Genomic DNA, 20,292 nt, shown 5'->3' with positions numbered 1-20,292 from the left:
AAGGTTTAAGAATGAAACCGAGCAAGCCTACCATAAGATATACCTAGTGTATGCAAGACAAAATATTTAAGCATGCAAATGCAAACCTAGGCATGGAAAGAAACTAGATGCTAATTGAGATTGCAAGAAATTAAATCTAATTACCTAACATGGGGAGGGGAATTTGGGTCCATAGTATTCACTAATCCACTTAGCAATTTCCTTGTACATAATGATGCACCCCATGAAATGCACCCATACTTTGCCAAGTCTCCAAATTCCCCGAAGTCCATCGGATTTCTCACTTCCCTTTTAGGATCCAAACCTTTTTGGTGCTCTTCATGTTGGAAATTATCTCCTTTGGCACCCAAATGTGTTTGGCCCCATTGTTGGCTTGCTTGTTCACCTTGATGGCCACCACCTTATCATTTTTCTTCTTCTTTAACAAGTATGGTGTGGAGGCCTTCTTGTCCACCTTGTTGGTGTAGGTGTTAGAGAACTTGCTTGTTTGCCTTTTCTCTTTCTTCTTTGTTCCTCCCCCATTCTTCACCTTGCACTCATATGATTTGTGGCCTTCCTTGTGGCATATGTAGCAAACCACGGTTTGTCCTTCATCAAGCTTCTTCACTCCCTTGACGGTGTTATCTTGATAAAGTTGGGCTCGCTCCGTCTTGCCTTTCACTTGAATTAATTCCTTGGTGAGGCGAGCCACTTCTTGCTTGAGTTGCTTATTCTCCTTTGCGACCTCTTGTGTGCATGTTTCTACAACAACTTTCTCAACACAAACTTAGTTGCACAAGGGTGAGTCTAAACATAAATCATTACAAGAAGTAGAGGCATCCTTTTTAGGCATGACAAAAATAGAACCTTCCTTTTGAGTTGCCTCGGCGGGGGTAGTACCGACGGCTTCAAGATTAGCAACTTTATTGGTTAGCTCATCATAATGTTTGCACATAGTTTCCATTTTAGCAAGCAAACTTCTATAAGCATCTTGTGAGCTAGCTAACTTTTTCTTTAATTTTTCATTTTTCTTTATAAGTTGCTCATCATTGATTGTGCAATTATTTGTGTTTGCACTAGTCTCAAGTTGCTCAATTTTAGTAGATAGCTCCATATTGAGATTGGCAAAAGTTTCATATTGTTCAAGCAAAGTAGCATAAGCTTGTTGTGAGCTATCTAGTTTTTCTTTTAATTTTTCAAGCTTCTTTTGTTGACTAGTGCAAACTTTAGCAAAGTTAAGATTTTCTTGCATAATTTCATCATAAGAAGGTAGCTCATCATCACTATTATTGTCACTATCACTAGGGATAGGCTTTTTGTTACCTCGTGCCATAAGGCACACACGTGAGGTGCTTGATGATGAGTGCTTGTGCCCTCGCCTCTTGTGATGGTCTTTTTCTTCACTTGAAGAATCATCCCATGACCTTATTGATGTGAGGGCTTTGTCCTTGCACGCCTTCTTCTTTGTCTTGGGTGTGGGATTGTTTGGACAAACTTCCACAAAGTGCCCAAACTCATCTCATCCATAGCATCGTTTCTTTCTTTGCTCATTTCTTTGATTGGTGAAGATGAAATCTTGAATTTGGATGGGCACACCCTTGACATTGAGCCTTTGGATCATCTTCTCCACCTTGTTGATAAGTTTGATTGATTCTTTATTAAGGTCGGAGGTGGAAGAGGAAGATTGATCATCATCACTTGAATCATCATCATCATCATCTTCTTCATCTTCACTTGAGGAGCTTGAGCTTGAGCTTGTCTCAACTCGCTTGCCCTTCATCTTCTTTTTTTCACTACATGCGAGAGCTTTGCCTTCGCTTGATGAAGAGGCTTCTTCTTGACCCATCTTGCGTGACATTTCAAATGCCACTATCTTGCCAATGACTATGGCCGGGGTCATGGTGCTCAAGTCCTCCATGTTATGAAGGACGGTGATGATGCTTGCATATTTATTTTGTGGTAGCATGGAGATGATCTTCCTCACGATGTCCGCATCATCTAGCTTAGTTAATCCTATTGAATGGAGCTCATTAATAATTAGATTCAAACAAGAATACATATCACGAACAAGCTCATCATCATTCATTTTAAAGGAATCATAATTTTGTTTAGCTAGACAATGTTTTTGCTCACGGACATTAGTTGTGCCGTCATGGAGCTCTTGGAGTTTTAACCAAATTTCATGTGCCGTATTTAAAGTGAACACTTGGTTAAACACATCCATGCTAAAAGATTCAAACAAGCAATTTTTAGCTATAGCATTGAAATGAATTTCTTTTTCTTCACTCTTTATGGGTTTATCGGGATTCTTAATGGGTTTCATCCCGTCACGAGTGACTCTCCACACACCCAAATCTACCGCATCAAGGTGATAAGCCATTCTAGCTTTATAGTAGGGGAAGTTAGTGCCATCAAAGAACGGAGGCCTAGAGGTATCAATCACAACCACTCTAAATAGCGTCGGCTCAACGACGGTGAAACCAAAGGTCCAAATTGAGCCAACCTGGCTCTGATTTCATTTGAAAGGGGACCATGACGCCTAAGAGGGGGGTGAATTAGGAAACTTAAAACTCTAACTCTAAACTATGGCCTCTTTTTCTAACCTTAGCAAAACCTATGTAAAAAGACAAACAATCTAAATGTGCAACTACGATTTTGCTAGTGTGTTGCTATCTCTACCACAAAAGGAGTTATGCAAACAATATAAATGCAGAAGCTAAAGAGTAAGGTAGAGATATGCAAACTCCCATCGACGGCTTCGGTATTTTTACCGAGGTATCGAGAAGCGCGCAAGCTTCCCCCTAGTTCTCATTGGAGCCCCTCGCAAGGAATCTCTCGCAAGGGCTAAGCTCCCGGTCGAGTAACTCCGTGGATAGCCTCGGGTCTTCCCCACGCGCAAGTGGGTCTCCGGCATGCCTTCCGGCAAGCCTCTCCCGGATGCTTCCCGCCGTCTTCACTATCAAGCTTCTGGCCAAACCGCCACGGGCCTTGTTCCCTTCGGTATACGGTGGCGGCCACACCACAAACGCGGTTGGTGTGATCTCGCAAGACTACAAGCCCCTCCGATATACAACAATGGTGCGCGCAAGAATCAAGTGGTAAGAGGTATGCAAACCTCACTAAACACTAGGCCTAAACCTAGAGCAAGCGCATAAGCGTTGGTCTAATCAGCCTAAGCACTTCGCAAAGCACCTACGCTAATCACCTAATGAATCACTAAGCACTGTGCAAGTGGAAATCACTAAAATGGTGTATCAACACTCTTGGTATGTTTCCTCAGCTCTACTTTATCCAAATGGCCGGTTGGGGGGGGTCTATTTATAAGCCCCACAGAGAAAGTAGCCGTTGGACTTTGCTTGATATCTTGGGTCTTCTCTTATGATTCTAGGGTCTTGCTTATGGTGTTGATCGTAGGATCATCATGTCACCTTCATCCAAGTCACGTCTTGCACCCTATTAAACTACAAAATAATTACTTGTAAATTCATTAGTCCAATTTAGTTGTGTTGGTCATTAAACACCAAAATCCAAAGTAAATGGGCCTAAGGTCCATTTTCCTTACACATATGAAGCTCCTTAAAACATGCTCTCATAAATCACATGCAAGGCCCATCGGAGGAGCTAAAGTTGGGACAAGCTACTATTTTCAGCTTCATCCCACACCAATTCCTTATAAGAGCATGTTTTAGGAAACTTCACATGTGAAGATGTTTGAAAAAAATACACGTTTGGCACAAAAACAGCTCGCGAAGTTGTTGGAGAAGTTGTCCTTAATATTGATGTGGTGTCGACGTTTCGTAATAGGGGTATCCTCATATATATCACTAGTAAATTTATAGTCGTGTGTATAGCCTTGGATGGCTAGCACTCAGAGACTAAGGATTTATACGGGTTCAGGCAATGTGCCCTATGTTTAGTTTGATGGTGTTCAATCGTTTTCCATGTGAGCTTAATGTTTGTAGTAGGGGCTACAATCGGGAAAACTAGAGGGGGCATTCTAAAATAAAGACAGAGTTTAGTTGGGAGACTGCCTTCTCTATCCTTTGTGCGAAGAAGAAGCCCTCATTGCCATTATATCACTGAGGGAGAAGGGTTACAAGGTGAAAGAGAGAACTTCCATGTGGCACGAATCATGGGGAGTGGTGGCACGTTCCTTTATGGGAGGCTTTCCTCCCATATGTTGTATAGGACAACATGTGTCGTGGGTGTCTCCCACAACCATGTTGATGTGAGGAGAATATTGTGACCCCATGCGTGGGGTGGGTGGAATATTGCTCTACAGAGCTGGTTCAATAGCACTATAGTGTTACTATAGCCCAAACTGAAGAAAACTAGGTAGCGCCCCATCGTTGAAACGGGTCGGTTTTCTCTGACTTGGTTATGGATGGGAGGTGTTGGAGAGATGAGGAGGTGTTTTAGTATAGGTTTCCGTAGTAATGGACCCTTATGCCCCTGAAACATGCCGTAGTTGGGCTGGCACTATGGGCCAAAGAACAGGTCCAAGCATGGAGCTAGCCTGGCGGTGCCTTAGGGGCCACATGCCTCCTGTAAGGTTCAACTCTATAAGTATTAGGCCTCTGACAACAAATACTGAGAATCAAAAACCAAACCAAACATACTAAAACCAAAGTTTTTAGTTCCCTATTCAGTTCCTAATTACTAGGAAATGAATTTATATCGGTAAATTTGGTTCTCTTTACCTCGGTAAATCAAATTTCCCGAGCATATCTATGAAATCAGGTCAAAATTCTGTCAAAATTGGCTTTTGAACCTCCCTTTACATGCCTCTATAATCTGTTCGGTGTTTTTTAGAAATTAAAATACCGAAACCAAACCAAAAATAATGAAATCGAATTTTCTCTGTACTGATTTTTAGAACAAACCGATTGGTACCTATTTTCTGAGGAACCGAATTTTTGTGGGAAGCTAAGAACCGAACCGATCAGTTCAGTAATACCGAATGCCTAACCCAGTCAACTACATGGCCTTTGGGTGTTGTTCCCAACTATGGTGAGCAGTGGACGTTTGCCAGCTACTCACGGCAATGGGAAGGAGACTGAGAATTCTTATTTTAGTCAAGAATATGACAGATTAGTTCACTTGTGGCGTGTGAGCGAGGCAAGTTATAATGCCCGTGAACTTTACTAGTAGTATTAATTAACTGCATGGCACTTGAAATAGCTCGCTCGCGTGTGTCTCGAATCTCAAGTTCGGTACGGTCCGATCCTCACGTCGTCGCCGTTACCTTGAATTTTCTCTGTTGAACGGGTCATAATCTGGATTCTTTATGGCACGCGCATGTAGTAGTGGGCGGCTACTCAATTGTAATGGGGTATGGGCGTATGGCCCATGAAAGTATTGTTCAAGCTAGACATTGGAGTGGCTAAGGGGGTGATTGGTTGCTCTGCTCCCGCCGTCTGGAGCCCTATCCGGCACCAAGTGGTGCACTGTGGTCATGTTTGGTTCCCCTCCTCGCACGTTTTGCCTGCTTCGTTCCATTCATCTGCCCCCCTTCATCCCGCACGCCTCCGTCTTCTCAATTTCATCTTCCCTCGCGAACCGGGATGGCTTCATACACACATGGTGCAGGGGCCCATGTGTCAGACACTCAAAAGTTTGATGCATGCGTACAACCAAACACGATCTCGTTTCGTAGTGTACCAACAACAAAGACAACAAAACACAGCAAAGTGCATAGTCTTATCATGGCTAGAAAGAGCCTGGACAACCACTCCATCCCGGCTCGCTGGCCCTTGAGCAACCAATCACCCCCTAAATGACCGGAGGGAGGGAGTATTATAAAGCAAGCTAATCAGTGCAATGAGCAACGCAAGTAGTCTTGTTGCATTGCAATGGCCTTCCAGACCGATACGCTTGCGCTACGACCAAGCTGCGTCCCGTGTTCTTCCAGTACGATCTTACTCCTCCTCATATGCTCCCTTGTACTGATCTGTTCCTCTGGCACTGGCTCCGATGACCAGAAATATTTGGAACCCTACACCCTGAGCTCTCCATTCAATCAAACACATGGCTCTCTGTTCCTCGCCAATCCAAATACTACCATACGCAAGGTGTCAGGAGGCAGCAGCGGTGGTGGCCTGGGGGTCGGAGGTAACAACCATACATTCAACTTGTCCGACAACGGCTGGTTCTTCATCCCTCCGACGATTAATTTATGGAAATACACATATAGCGATGACGGGGAGAGCTTCCATGAGGCGTCGTTCAAGATGACCTTCAACTTCACTATGAGCATCTACCATCCGGAGAACCTACAGGCCAAGAGCAGCCTGGTGTTCGCCGTCCACCCTTCACTCCATGATTATTTAGGGTATCCCATTCGCATGTCGTCCAGCCACACATCGTCTTCATCCAGCAGCACTGTGGCCGGCAGCCATGTCTCTGCTCAGATCACCACCGTTTACGGGACAATACCTGATGATCCCCGTAACGCTAGCTTGGTACAGATTGACATGGAGTCGCCGGTCAATTCTTCTTCTTCTTCCTCCGTGGGGAGCAGGTACAGCGTGTGGATCGATTACGACCACGTCGAGCACGTCATGTCAGTCTCCATCGATGCTACCCAAGGAACACCGAGCACGGCCACAGCCAACGGGGTCCTCAAACTCAGCAGCATCATGCCACAGTTTGCATCCTTGGGCTTCTATTCCTCCATGGGGCAGCTCCTGCAGCTTGACGCATGGAGCTTGACGGCCGACAGGCTCCCCTATTCCAACTCGTATCCCTTGAGCTCAAACTCGCAGGCGAAGACCAAGGGGATGAACAACGGCAGCACCATCATATTGTCCTCGGTCCTTGGATCCACGGTTGTCGTTGCCATCATTGCTGCCGTCGTATACGTCTACTTGAACTCCAAATACAGGAAGTGGAGGAAGGAGCAGGACAAGCTCGCCAAAACCATGCAGCGCCTCCCTGGGGTGCCAACCCAGGTCGACTACGCCGACGTCAGAAAGGCCACCAAGAACTTCCACGCCACCATGAAGCTCGGCAAGGGCGGATTTGGGGCCGTGTACCGATGCACGCTTCCAGCTGCTTCCTTGAGAACGGGGCGAGGGATGGAGGTCGCCGTCAAGAAGTTCACGCGGGATGTTGAGGACCGACGCTACGACGACTTCCTGGCGGAGGTCAGCATCATCAACCGTCTACGCCACAAGAACATAGTCCCACTCGTCGGTGAGTAACTAGTCACACTGCGGGTCCGTTTGGTCGGGCTTTTGGCGGGCCAAAAGCCCAACCAAAGGGGCTGTTTTTCCAGGCGGCTTTTTCAGAAGCAGCTGCTTTTCCGTAGTACATTTTTGAAAGCTGGTTTGACCCTGCTTTTGGCTTTTGGCTTTCTGCTTTTCGAAAATGGTGGAATAAAAAGCTCTTCCATAGTTATTTCAAGAGAGATAAAAACACAAGCTATATTTTATACTTGTTTAACCAAACAGTTTTCAGCTTTTCTATAGCTCACAGCCCACGACAGCTTTCCCACAGCTCACAACCCACCGCAGTTTTTTCCCACGGCCACAGCTCAACCAAACACACCCTGCATACCGTCTTCCACTACAGCTTGACTTTAGTCTTCCACTCTGTCGTCAGACAAATCCATTGAACATGCATGATTCCGCTTGCCATGGTCTATGGTCGTTTAGACGTCTGGATACGCATCTACAGGCATTTTGGTCACGTCTAATGGTGCCGTTTACACTTTTTTTAGAACAGTGCCGTTTACACTTTTTTGTACCATTGTTTACCATTGGATTAATTATGCAATGCTCCTCCATTAATCAGAGATTGGTACTTATACATAGTTTAGCCACGGTATAAGGCAACAAAAAGAAATAATTTTGAGAAAAAGTCTAATTATCCCCCTCAACTATTAGTGGTTATCTACTTTACCCCCTCGTTTAAAAAACTAGTTACTTTACCCTATAAACTATTGAAAACCATCCAAATAATCCCATGAGATGGTTTTGAAGCTAGTTTCATTAACGTGGCATGTTAAAAGTCTACAAAAAACCCCTAACATATGAGGGGCTGATTACATAACCCTCTCAACTATAAACCATGATATTATAGCCCTTAAAGTATCTAATAATGTTCAAATAACCCCCTGATGGTCTTGTCCATGAAACTATACATATATTTCAAAAGCTTGGACACCGGATAGTTTGGGGGTTATGTAGAATTTTTCCATTGATTTTGCAAAAAGCTATTCTAGGTGTCAGTGTTTCGTATGGCTGACTAGTAAATTTGTATTCACATGTTTTGTTCAGAATGGCCTAGCACTCGATCGACTGAGGATTTATACTGGTTTGGGCAAAGACTCTATGTCCAATCGGGTGATGGTGATTGTGTTCATTAGCCCAAGCGCCCAATTTTGTAGTAGGGGATACAAATGGGGTGATTGTTGGGAGGTTCTAACATTACCGGGAGTCGAATAGGAGGTTGTTGAAGAAATCACCATAGAGCAAAAGCTTCAAAGACGAAGGAAGGGAGTCCCTACAACCCCTTATACAGCGAGCAGGGTTACATAGAGGGAAAAAATATAGGGGGTGTCTTTGAGAGAGCCCGTTGAAAGTGCGGCAAGGCGTTCATGTCCTCTACTGTTGGCATCCTTCCATAGTCATGGAGAATGTCATGGGGGCATCCAATTGTGGGTGGCCATGCCAACACCGGAGTTGGTAGGATAAAGGTTCTCATAGTAATCGATGAGGCATGTCTATCTTCCTATTTTGCACAAGTTCACCATAGGGTTGTATGTGTCGTGCCCTGCCAGTTGTGACTCGAAACATCCATGGTATGGGGGTGTGGGTGCCTGCATCATGAGGATTATGCCCTTCATCATTTTTGGCTTGTGGGAGAAGAAGGAAATCATACCCAATTCGTTTGTGCCCTTAGGGTAGAGCCTTGCATGGGCCGCACATGGCATGGGCATTCTTGCGAGCCAAGTAGGCCCTCTAACTTTGGGGCCAGAGATCAAGATGCTTTTGTTTCCTTTCCTTGGCTGACTATTAGGTCAGGTAACCTTGCACCTACTCGGGAACTTCCTAAGTGGGTGGCGGGGCCCAGATTCCTAAGTAGGGATACAGTGCACCTGCTCCGTGGCTCTTGTTTCCACCCTTCATCCAAGCGTTGTTCCAGTTAGGGAGCCCGAACTAGGCGGTGAGCCCTAAGGCCTTGGCTTTGGAATCGCCAGTGCTTTTCTCGATGGATTATAGCCTCTGAGACTGCTCTTTTTGCCTAAGTGCTATCTAGTAGAGGCTATCTTCTCGATTGGTGGGGTACCCTAGGTACAAGTATTCATTGGTATCCCTCTAGATTTTACATAATTCAAGGATTCACATAGAGGTTTTACGACAGTCAGAGTGCTCCAAGTCCCTTTTGTCATTGGTCCTATCAACACAGCAGGCACATGAGCATGGCCACGGGTGGTTGCCCCCGATGTTGCAAGCGATTTAGAGAATAGGTTGGAGGCTAACTGGGTATTCTTCTCGCCTACTTTGCATGGTATGTAAGTCGATGAGGCCTCTGACGGAGTCCATAGGTCACACATGTCTTCACGATGCTTTTGTGTGCATCATGAGCTGGGAAAAGCTTGAGGTGGTCATTGAGTTACCCCTAGGTTCACCCCTAAGCCTTCTCGGGATTCTTTAATGAGACCACATAGAGTATGACTCAATCTGTTGGGTGGGCGCTGGCCATTGAATATGCTATCCTTTACCTCTATCAAACTCAACGGACCATTAGATTTGGAGAAATAAATTCACCACCTTGCTTTCAACATACTATAGGGAATTGTTTCCTTTTGGTGGTTTCCTTAGATCCCGTTGATAGGATCAAGGATGCTGACTAAAGGGATGTGGATAGTCATTTCAACTAGATCTGCACACTCCTTTGCTAGATCCACTAGGGAGCTAGTCAAGAACGAGGTCAAGGTGGAGGTCCATCACACAATGTAACACATCTGCCTCCATGTCTTCCTTGTGTGTGACCAACTCGGCGATGTCCCATAGGTGCTTGGGCGCCAAATCAACACACTCATTTGTTGGATCCACAAAGGTGGCGGTGCTTCATGAGAAGGGTTGGAGTCAGCCTCATGGCCAACGCGGAGGAACTTAGTGCGGATCCATGTAGGAGCGAGAACCGCATAGGGAAGAGAAAAGACCGAGAGGGAGGAAAAGGAGGAGTGCCGATGAGACTCAGGACTTTGGGAGAGTGTCAACTGGGGAGAGAACTAGGTTTTGTGATGGGAACAGAATGCCCAATCTTCAGTCATGTGGATCCTCGACCATAATCTGGCATTCAAGTTGTTAGACAATAGCTGGTTCTTCATCCTCCTAATGATTTTTATGGAAATACACGTATAGCAATGATGGGGTGAGCTTCCATGAGGCATCGTTCAACACATCAACTTCAACTTCACTCCACCAGCTAGAGAACCTACTAGCCAAGAGCTGCCTAGTGTTTGTCGTCCACCAGTCACTCGATGATTATATAGGGTATCCCATTCCCATGTTGTCTGGCAACACATCATCGTCATCCAGTAGCACTGCAGCCAAGAACTATGTCTCTACTTAGATAACCACCAAGATATTTGACCCCTAATACGATCTAGATGGCTAGATCAGAGTGATTAGTATAACAAGAGATCCTAAAAACCACTACTTGCTCTAGCTCTAACAACACCCAAGCAAGCCCCTAAACACATTCTAGTAGATTTGACTTCTATACTAAAGCACAACACGACAAGCTACTAATAACACTAGCTACACTAGAGAGCTACGAAAGCAAGCAACTAAAACTTGTTAATACTACAACTATGACTAAGCTACTCTAGCTAGCAAGGAAAACAACTACCACACACAAGAAAGTATAGGAATGTAAAGTGCAAGTGTGTCGTGAGAAATCCAACGAGGGCAAGTGATTTGACACAAGAGTTATCACCAAGGTTTAGTTGCTTGCCAGCAACCTATGTCCTCATTGTGGTGAGTCCCCATATGATGATTCATGTACTAACTAGGGTGATAAGCTAGACCCACAACTTGGGTGCCGCAATTATCAATCAAATGGTCCACTCCAATTAGCCACGAGCATTCCACTAGAGTATCCCTTTGCACCCTGCGAGGAGAGTTCAAAACCTCCCACAATGTCACCGGTCGAAGGTGAAGAAAAATCACCAACTCTTCCTCAACAACCATAGTGCTCCTAGCCGTATATGTGGCGCAAACCACCAAGAGTAACAATAAATTTGTAGCCCATTCGATGAACTAGTGCCACTAGATGCAAAACTCCAAAGCAAATGCACTAGATCTCTCCCAGTCTCAATTTGGATGAAGCAGAAGTCAAAATATGAGTGGGAGGTGTTCTTGGATGCCCACAAGTGTGTTGGTTTTCTTAGAATGCCAAGAGAGCTCACCAAGAGCCGGCCAACACATCTATTTATAAACCCCCCAAGAACTAGCCACTAGGCTGGCTGGCTGGGCACACTGCATAGCCATCATATTGGTCAGATGCCCACTAGAACCCACCATCAGACTATATGCTATAGCAAAATAGAATGGTAGCTTAAAATCCAATGTCCATTGTTGACACCCATCGAACCAATCCAATGGTGTCGCATGTCATCTGTCATAAAACTAGTTGTTGGCTCTCCCAATCGCTATGGTACCTTATAGTCTAATGTCGTGCCCTAGCCTGACCATTAGATTATATTGTCGCAATTTGATGCTTACACAAAGAGTTCCATAAATCTATTTTGTCCATTGGATTGTGCCGATGCCCAACATCAGATTAATCCAATGAACTTTAGCGGTGCGCCGTCTCTGTAATGGCCAACTTTTAATGTAATGATGCCTAGAGTTTACCATCAGATCAATCTGATCCCAAACCCTAGACAGTTAAACTCCACTGCATGGCTATAGTATGATGGTCCTCCAAGGGACCCATCGGATCAATCCAATGGTCCACTAGAGGCACCAAATATCTTATTTTCCGCCCCTTTTTCAAATGTGCCAACTCCAATATGTGTTCAACATATGTGGAAGTGAGTTAGCATTTTCACAAACATTTTTCAAAGGTGGTTTTCACTTGCTTCTCACCATGTTACTAGGTCTAATGTATATGCAATGTATTTTCACACCTATGGCACTTAGATAACCGATTTGACTTTACAGATGGCTTAATAGTACGACCATCTTCCTAAACCCGATCATGCACTCTACGTCTTGACTAGAAAAACAAAATCCCTATTTATAACTTGCCTTCACATCTTAGACTTTGTTTTTCTCTTTATTCTTTTCCATGTGAGAGCTTGCTCCAATTGGACCTGTCACCCTTCATCCATCTCCAAGCCTTGCTCTCTGTCTTGATGTGGACCTAACCTAGATTAATCACACACTTAGCAAAAGGTTTGTCCACTAGTTGTCTCAATTACCAAAACCAAATATAGGGATCTCACTCCCGTAATGCTAGCTTGGTACAGATTGACATAGAGTCACTGCGCAATTCTTCTTCCTCCACCATGCGGAGCAGATACAACATGTGGATTGTTTGTGTCCACATGAAGCACATCATGTTAGTCTTCGTCGATGCTACCCAAGGAACACTGAGGACGGCCACAACTAAAGGGGTCCTAAAACTCAACACAACAACAATCATGCCATAGTTTGTGTCCTTGTGCTTCTATTCCACCATGGGGAAACTCCTAAAGCTTGATGCATGGAGCTTGATGGCCGAAAGGATCTACTATTCCTACTCATACCTCTTGAGCTCAAACTTGCAGGCGAAGGGAACGACGACTGTACCATCATATTGTCCTTGGTCCTTGGATCCATAGCTGTTGTTGTCATCACTACGACCATTGTATGTGTCTACTTCAACTCCAAGCTAGTACAAGAGGTGCAAGAAGTAGGACAAGCTCACCAAAACCATGCAGGACCTCCTTGGGGTGGCAACCCTGGCTGACTACGCTGACATCAGAAAACCACCAAAAACTTCCATGACATGCCATGAAGCTCGTGAAGTGCGGATTTAGGGCTATGCATCGATGCATGCTCCTTGCTGCTTACGTGAGAATGGGGCGAGGGATGGAGTTGGCCATCAAGAAGTTCAAGCACATTGTGGAGGACCGACTCTATGACGACTTCCTAGTTTAGGTCAGCATCCTCAACCGTCTATGCCACAAGAACGTAGTCACACTTGTCAGTGAGTACCAAGTCACTTGTCGGTGAGTACCAAATCACACCTAGGAATGAGAAGATGTGGAGAAAGGTGCCTAGGGGCATGAGCAGTGTCTAGGCATATGTACGTGAGGGCTTGGCACATGCATGGTGCATGCTTGTTTTCATTCATGGGACGAGACGAGATGGGTGACGTGAGCTGCGCGATGTAAAGACACAAAGAAGAGGACAAGTGAAGAAGAAATGGGTAGTTGATAGATAAAGGCTAAGCTACTTATTGTGCCGAGAGAGAGTTTAGTCTAGAGTTGACCGAGGGAGAAGGAGGGTGGTTGGTGAAGACACGGAGAAAATGGAAAAAAGTGTGGTCTATATTGTGGTTTGGTTAGTTTTTTGCCTAGTTGCTTTAGGATTTAAAAAAGGTCTTTTTTTCTTTTTTATTGTAACCAATTTTAAAAGGGTTTGATAATTTAATACAAGTTTGTATTGCGGCAAGTTCATAACAAACACAATAGAATACTTTTGCACAAGATTAATTTTTTAATTCAATTTTGACCCTATCTATACTTAATTTGATGTATCTTTATGTTAATTTGCTTTAGTTTGTACTTGATCCGTGAAATATAAGGAATTTGAATTTATCCCAAGTCAAACTTTGCTAAGTGTCCAAGTTTATAAACAAAATATTAACACGTGCTACACCAAAAATTAAATTTCAAAAATATATTTCATAAGCGATGCTAATTTGATGATGTAAATAATAGTGATGAGAATTTAAAATTTAAAGAAAAAAGAAATTTTAGTGATTTTTACTTCAGGCAATGCAAAACACGGGATGTCACACTAAATTAGCTGGTCTTGTAGCTATAGATGATGCATATCTTGTATGTAGGAATGAAGTCATTGGTCTAGTCCAGATAAGCTTACACCTTGTATATTCAACGAGATTTGTGTTTTGTACAATGAATATCAATGCGATCTCAGATTATGTTGTGTGCAAATTTTCAGGCTGGTCCTACAACAAAGGTGAGCCACTACTGATCTATGAGTACATGACCAATGGTAGCTTAGATCAGCATCTCTTCCGAAGGGGCAGCACCAGGCAGCAGCAAGAAGACAACACAAGTCTTTGGCAATGGCACACCCGGTACAGCATCGCCAGGGACATAGCTACGGGCCTGCACTACGTTCATCATGAGCACGAGCCCATGGTGCTGCACCGCGACATAAAGGCCAGCAACATCATGCTCGACTCGGCCTTCCGTGCTCGGCTCGGTGACTTTGGCATTGCCTGCACGGTGGCTGTCAACAGGAGTTCCGTCACCGGCGTCGCCGGCACGTTCGGCTACATAGGGCCAGACTACGCCATGAGGTACAAGGCCACGCGCCAGACTGACATCTACGCATTTGGGGTGCTCATTCTGGAGATCGTCACCGGCAAGAAGAACGGGGATGTCGTGCCTGACGACGACCACATCACGGACTGGGTGTGGCGCCTTCACCGGGAAGGGAAGCTGCTTGAGGCTGCGCACGGTGTGCTCACCGCGGAAGAGGGCCGTCAGCTGGACCTGGACGACGACGTTGTGGACGAGGCGAAACGTCTGCTGGTGCTTGGGTTGGCGTGCACGAACCCCAACCCATCCGATCGCCCGAGCATGGTGGAGGTGGTGCAGGTGCTCACCAAGTCGGCGCCGGCACCGGATGTGCCCCTTCAGAGGCCACCATTCGTGTGGCCGCCCATGGATTGGCGCTCACGAAACTCTGTGTATAGCACGGCGGTGAGCCGCTGGGACGGGAGCTCTGCTACTGCTAGCACGGTCGAGCTGGCGCAGATCATCGGCCAGGAATCTGGAATGGAGGAGACACCAAGTAGCATGTCGCTGCCGCGTGTTTCAGCAAGGTTTTAAATCTCCGGCTATAGCCTTCGCTATCTCCGGCTATAGCTGTTTGACAATGATTTAGCTAAGTTTTTCTATGTACAAGTTAACCCTTAGCTGCCGCTATAGCCCGATATAGCCGGCTATAGCCTTTTTTTGAACATAGAAAGCTAAATGGCTTAGCCGGCTATTTAAAACCTTGGTTTCAGCAAATTAGATTAGGTGCTCATTATATATGTATCAGTGTCACATGTGCAAATGGTTCATGTTTTCAACTCCGTCGATAAACAGAGTTTGTGATGCTTGCATCACATTGTTTTGCAGCTGTACATTTGTCAACGTTCCTCTTTCAGTAATTAGTAGGTAATAAAATAAAGTTGTACTGTTGTTGAAATTGAAACAGAATCAGTGAGAGTCAAGGCCATACTTGCACATGCATTGATGCACAGTCGTTCCAGCTCCCAAATGAAATCTAAGACCTCAGAACATACATACTAGAAGAACACAAGCAAATTCTAACATCTCTGCTATCTGGCATCTGCTTATCTAAATAAAACTTCACTAGCCTAGTGTAATCAGCTAGGCGATCAAAACTTGCTTTGCTAACCGAAGAATCAAGCGGCCGCAGCCCATTAGTGCGTGCGGTGCAGCTATATATGCAACGCCAACCAAGAACGCTGTTGGCAAGAAGCATGCTGGGTTGCGGCGCGGCGACGGCGAAGCCCGGTCCTGCGTACATGGCCCGCGGCTTCCATAATATCTCCTCCTCCGTGTCGATGTCGTTGCTGACAGTACTGCTGCTCTCGCCGTCGTCGAGCAGCTCGGCCTGCGGCGGGAGGCGCTTCTTGTGCACGTCCCAGCGATCGGCGGACGACCCACTACAGATCGGCCACTTGCTGCTGCTTGCGAGGGAAGACGTGGCTGATGAAGACGACGACGACGAATCTGGGCTCACCGCCTTCTTGTGCGCGTCCCACCTCTCCACGGAGTCGGCCCGGCCGGGCTTGGGCGCCGGCGAGCTCGCGCTCTTGCGCGGGGATCCATGGCCGGCGCTACTCCTGACGCTGTCGGCGGAACGAGGGCCTGATGATGATGAGGCTGGGGACGCTAGGCAGGCCGGCTTGGCCTTGTGCGCGTCCCACCTCTCGTCAGAGTCGGCGCGGCTGGGCTTGGCGGGCGCCGGCTTTGGGAGGATGGCAGCGACGCACGGCGTCGGGAGCAGCGGCAGCATCTTCCACTTGGGCGGGGTCGGGAGCAGCGCCGGGAGACCTGCCTGTGCCACCTTGAGGTGCACGCGGGCAACAGGGATCGCCATGGATCGAAGACGGAGACGAGCACCCCACACTCCAGAAGGCAGAAGCGCCGCCGCCGCCCAGGTGAGGCGTGGAGATGGAACAGAGAGGCGACGATCAGTGCCGGCCCTAGGGGAGGGCACGAGGTGCGACGGCCGAGGTCCCATGCCGGGGAAGGACCAAGTGTAGGTATACAAACCCCCAGACCCAATAGTTCATTAGGCATCATCAGCAAACTAATGAAAGACAGAAGATAGGCAGAGAATTGGCCAGGCCGCCCAAGAAGACAACGTTGGTCTTTCTTTGCAAGGCAGAGAGGAGGCGAGGAACCACGCCGCACACTCTGATCACGATTCATGAGTTCGCGACGCGCCGACGCGCGGAGAGCTGGACCGCCAGAGAACGGCGCACGACGGCGCCGACCGGGCAAGGCTCCATGACGACGACATCTTGGTTCCTGCCTCCTTGCGAATTGCATTCGCCGATCAGTTGTTTCAATTCATGTCCACGCCCTAGGTATTTTTTTCTTGTTTATTTTTAATCCAAATTAATTATTTGTATAGTATTCTAGATTTCTAGTATTTTGTACTCGTATAGTTATGGTTTCCTTCTAATTTAGGTGTTAGATTAAAAATATATTATGATATTATTTTCGCTTTGCAAGTAAAATTAGTGCCTATATATTATAAGATTTTAGAGGAGCTACGTTGATCAGTTCGCCAGAGCCTCAAGATCATAGGACCGGCACTGGCGACGATCGATGAGATGATTTCCGGTGGAGCAGCAGAAACCAGAAATATATAGGCACCAGGGCCTTGTTTAGATTGCAAGAGTTTGAAAAATTTGGCACTGTAGCACTTTCGTTTGTATTTGACAATTATTGTCCAATCATGGACTAACTAGGCTCAAAAGATTCGTCTCGTAATTTACGATCAAACTGTGTAATTAGTTATTTTTTTATCTATATTTACTGCTGCATGCATGTGTCTCTAGATTCGATGTGATGGAGAGAGGGTGAAAAAACTTGGAACTTTCAAGCAATCTGGAACCAGGACGCCTGGCGCGTCAGTCCAATCCTCAAGTTTTCGTCAGGGGTGAATCGGTGTCGGAGAATCCGGAATTCATTTGGGACGAGACACGTGGGGGCCACGCCATTTTCTCCCAATCGGATTCAGAGCTTTCTCCATTGACGCTCTGACGGCTCTGTCCCAGTGCACCGTAGCAAACCCACTTGCTTTTGCGGTGGAGAAGGCGGCCACCGGCGACGACGACGACGGCCGCGCGCTCGCGCCTGCTTTTCCTTTGCTGTCGCGTGAACACTTTTCACTACTGGATTCAGGTTCTTTGTCGAGTGCCTGAGGCTATATTGCACTTGGCAAAGGCTTTGCCGAGTGCGGCACTCGGCAAAGCACACATGGCAAAAAATTGATCGGCAAAGTACTCTTTGCCGAGTGTATTTTATCGGGCACTCGGCAAAGAAAAGCGACCGTCACGGCGCCGGTTCCGTTGACGGTCACTTTGCCGAGTGTTAACCGTGCAGGCACTCGGCAAAGATTTTTTTTATTTTTTTTAAAATTTCTTTGCCGAGTGCCAACCCGTGAGGCGCTCGGCAAATTTTTTTTTTAAAAAATTTCTTTGCCGAGTGCCAAACCGTGAGGCACTCGGCAAAGGGCTTTTATTTTTTTTTGAAAATTTTCTTTGCCGAGTGCCAACCCTCCAGGCGCTCGGCAAAGTTTTTTTATTTTTTTAAAAAAAAATTCTTTGCCGAGCGCCAACCCGGCAGGCACTCGACAAAGAGCTTTTATTTTTTTTTGAAAATTTTCTTTGCTGAGTGCCAACCCACCAGGCACTCGGCAAAGAGCTTTTATTTTTTTTTTGAAAATTTTCTTTGCCGAGCGCCACCCCTCTAGGCACTCGGCAAAGAGCTTTTATTTTTTTTTGAAAATTTTCTTTGCCGAGTGCCACCCCTCTAGGCGCTCGGCAAATATTTTTTATTTTTTTTTAAAAAAACTCTTTGCCGAGTGCCAACACGGCAGACACTCGGCAAAGTTTAAATTTTTTTTTTAAATTTCTTTGCCGAGTGTTATAGTCACAGCACTCGGCAAAGCTGGAAAATCTAGTTTCTGGTCGCCCATTTTGCCAGCTTTGCCGAGTGTTGTGACCATTACGCTCGGCAAAGGCGTCCTTTGCCGAGTGCAACACTCGGCAAAGTGACCCAAAACGGCAAATATTTTTTTTTTGCATTACATCATGACAAATACATTCATACAAACATATATCACATATATATATCTCATCCATCGCATATATATCTCATCCATCACATATATATCTCATCCATCCACCCATATCACATCCATCACAATATATAATAATAAGTGCTCAAGTCCATCCAAATAAGTTTACAAGTCCATCAAAGTCCACAAGTGCATCACAAGTATCACAAGTCCATCACCAAGTGAACAACAAATGTAAAAAATACAACATGCACTCATCTCAGCCACTGCGACTGTGGTGAAGGCCCAGATGCATCATTCGTAGGTGCATGAGGTGGATTATTTGAACCACCGTCAGATGGAGACTGCACAAAGGAGAAAACATTGCATGTGAGACAAAATTATTTTGATAGCTAATCTAGGACGATAGAGGCCATACAAGCAAAGCACAAGCGAAAGTAAAAAACTTTGATACTCACAGGAGTAGCTGCAGCTGCAGGACGCGGAGGCGGAGGTGGAACCAACAGCCCAGGTGGTAGAGACAAGCCCATACGTTGCCCAAGCCCTTGTAGGAAATCCGTAATGTCCATCAGCCTCTGCGCCTGGGCCTGCCGCTCGGCCCGCTCGGCCTCCAACTGGGCCCCCAGCTCCTGACGTTCCTTCATTTCTTGTTCCAGCCGGGCCTACAATATTTCACTCCAATGTTTCAGTAATGCAAAGCTAATTAAGGTGTGTAAAGATCAATGTATGACGAGTAAAATAGGAATAACCTCGAGTGCATCGACCCGGTGCTGTGCAGCAGTCGGCCGTGTGCGAATGGCCAGGCTCTCGCTCGTGCTCCGTGCTCGGATCTGGGAGAGAGAGGGAGTAGAGGTCGTGTCGATGACGCCGTCGCCAAGCCAGAACCGCCCATGATTCTTGCCTTGCCCCGCCCTCATGATGGCCTCTCCATCGAAGTCCTGGGTGCTCGGATCGTGGTCTGCCCCATGGAGCGACCTCGCCACCTCAGTGTACTCACTGATGCGGGAGTGGACGCTCGGGTTCATGTATGCCTCGGGCGGGTCCTCCAGGTTGAAGGAGACATCGGACGTCGTCTTACCCTTGTGGGCCATACACCATGCCTGGAAGTCCGAGCAAGCCTGGCCACTATGTGACGCCGACTGCGAGAAAGACAGCACGATCATTAGAAATCAGACAGAACTGAGCGTGACAATAGATAAATCAATTCGCGTACCCATGCTTGTTTGTATCCGGCGAGGTTGCGGCTGCCTTGATGGTGTGCTAGACCTTGCATCAGTAAAAGACGGTCCCGGGCATCCCTGTGCATCTTGAGGTACTCCTCCGTGAACCACCTGTCCACCATCATCGCCCAACACTCGGGATACGCTTGGCACCACCAGGGAATCACCTACACGTCATCAAGTATTGGACATATAAGAAGATCAAATTAAACCAACTTAATCTCAAATTGAATCAATATTGATGTTCTTCATTTACCTCAAGGTACTGCTCCCGGGTCAGCTGCATCTCTCTTGCATCTTTCTTGGTTTTCCTCTCTCCAAGCTTCGACCCGTAGTAGGTTACGATGGCCTGGATGCGCGCCTCGTGATGCATGTCGGTGACGAGTTTTTTACAGGCTTTGGTAGTCGCCTGCTCCGCCCTGGCCTCAAATCCCTCCTCGCATATGTAATAAGTCTGCATACAAAAGCGTTGTATCGATTCATTATTTCAAGAAAAGTCCAATGAA

The 20,292-nt window shown here is 46.3% G+C and overlaps 1 protein-coding gene and 1 long non-coding RNA gene across 2 annotated transcripts; one reads left to right on the top strand and one right to left on the bottom strand.

Moving 5' to 3' along the window:
- Window positions 1-5,840: 5,840 nt before the first annotated feature.
- LOC136530862 (L-type lectin-domain containing receptor kinase IX.2-like) lies at window positions 5,841-15,311 on the top strand. The gene is made up of 2 exons (XM_066523573.1): window positions 5,841-7,173; window positions 14,169-15,311. The coding sequence occupies exons 1-2, from the start codon at window positions 6,210-6,212 to the stop codon at window positions 15,065-15,067; spliced, it is 1,863 nt and encodes a 620-aa protein (XP_066379670.1). The 5' UTR covers window positions 5,841-6,209; the 3' UTR covers window positions 15,068-15,311.
- Window positions 15,312-18,816: 3,505 nt separating this feature from the next.
- On the bottom strand, window positions 18,817-19,431 carry LOC136530859 (uncharacterized). Its single transcript, XR_010777894.1, has 3 exons — window positions 19,316-19,431; window positions 19,025-19,228; window positions 18,817-18,910 (listed from the first exon to the last, which is right to left on the bottom strand). It is a non-coding gene; the product is annotated as an uncharacterized lncRNA (long non-coding RNA).
- Between the last annotated feature and the right edge of the window lie 861 nt (window positions 19,432-20,292).

Source organism: Miscanthus floridulus, unplaced genomic scaffold, assembly GCF_019320115.1.
Source record: "Miscanthus floridulus cultivar M001 unplaced genomic scaffold, ASM1932011v1 fs_222_1, whole genome shotgun sequence".
Classification (NCBI taxonomy): domain Eukaryota; kingdom Viridiplantae; phylum Streptophyta; class Magnoliopsida; order Poales; family Poaceae; genus Miscanthus; species Miscanthus floridulus.
This window is presented reverse-complemented; position numbering and strand designations above follow the sequence as displayed.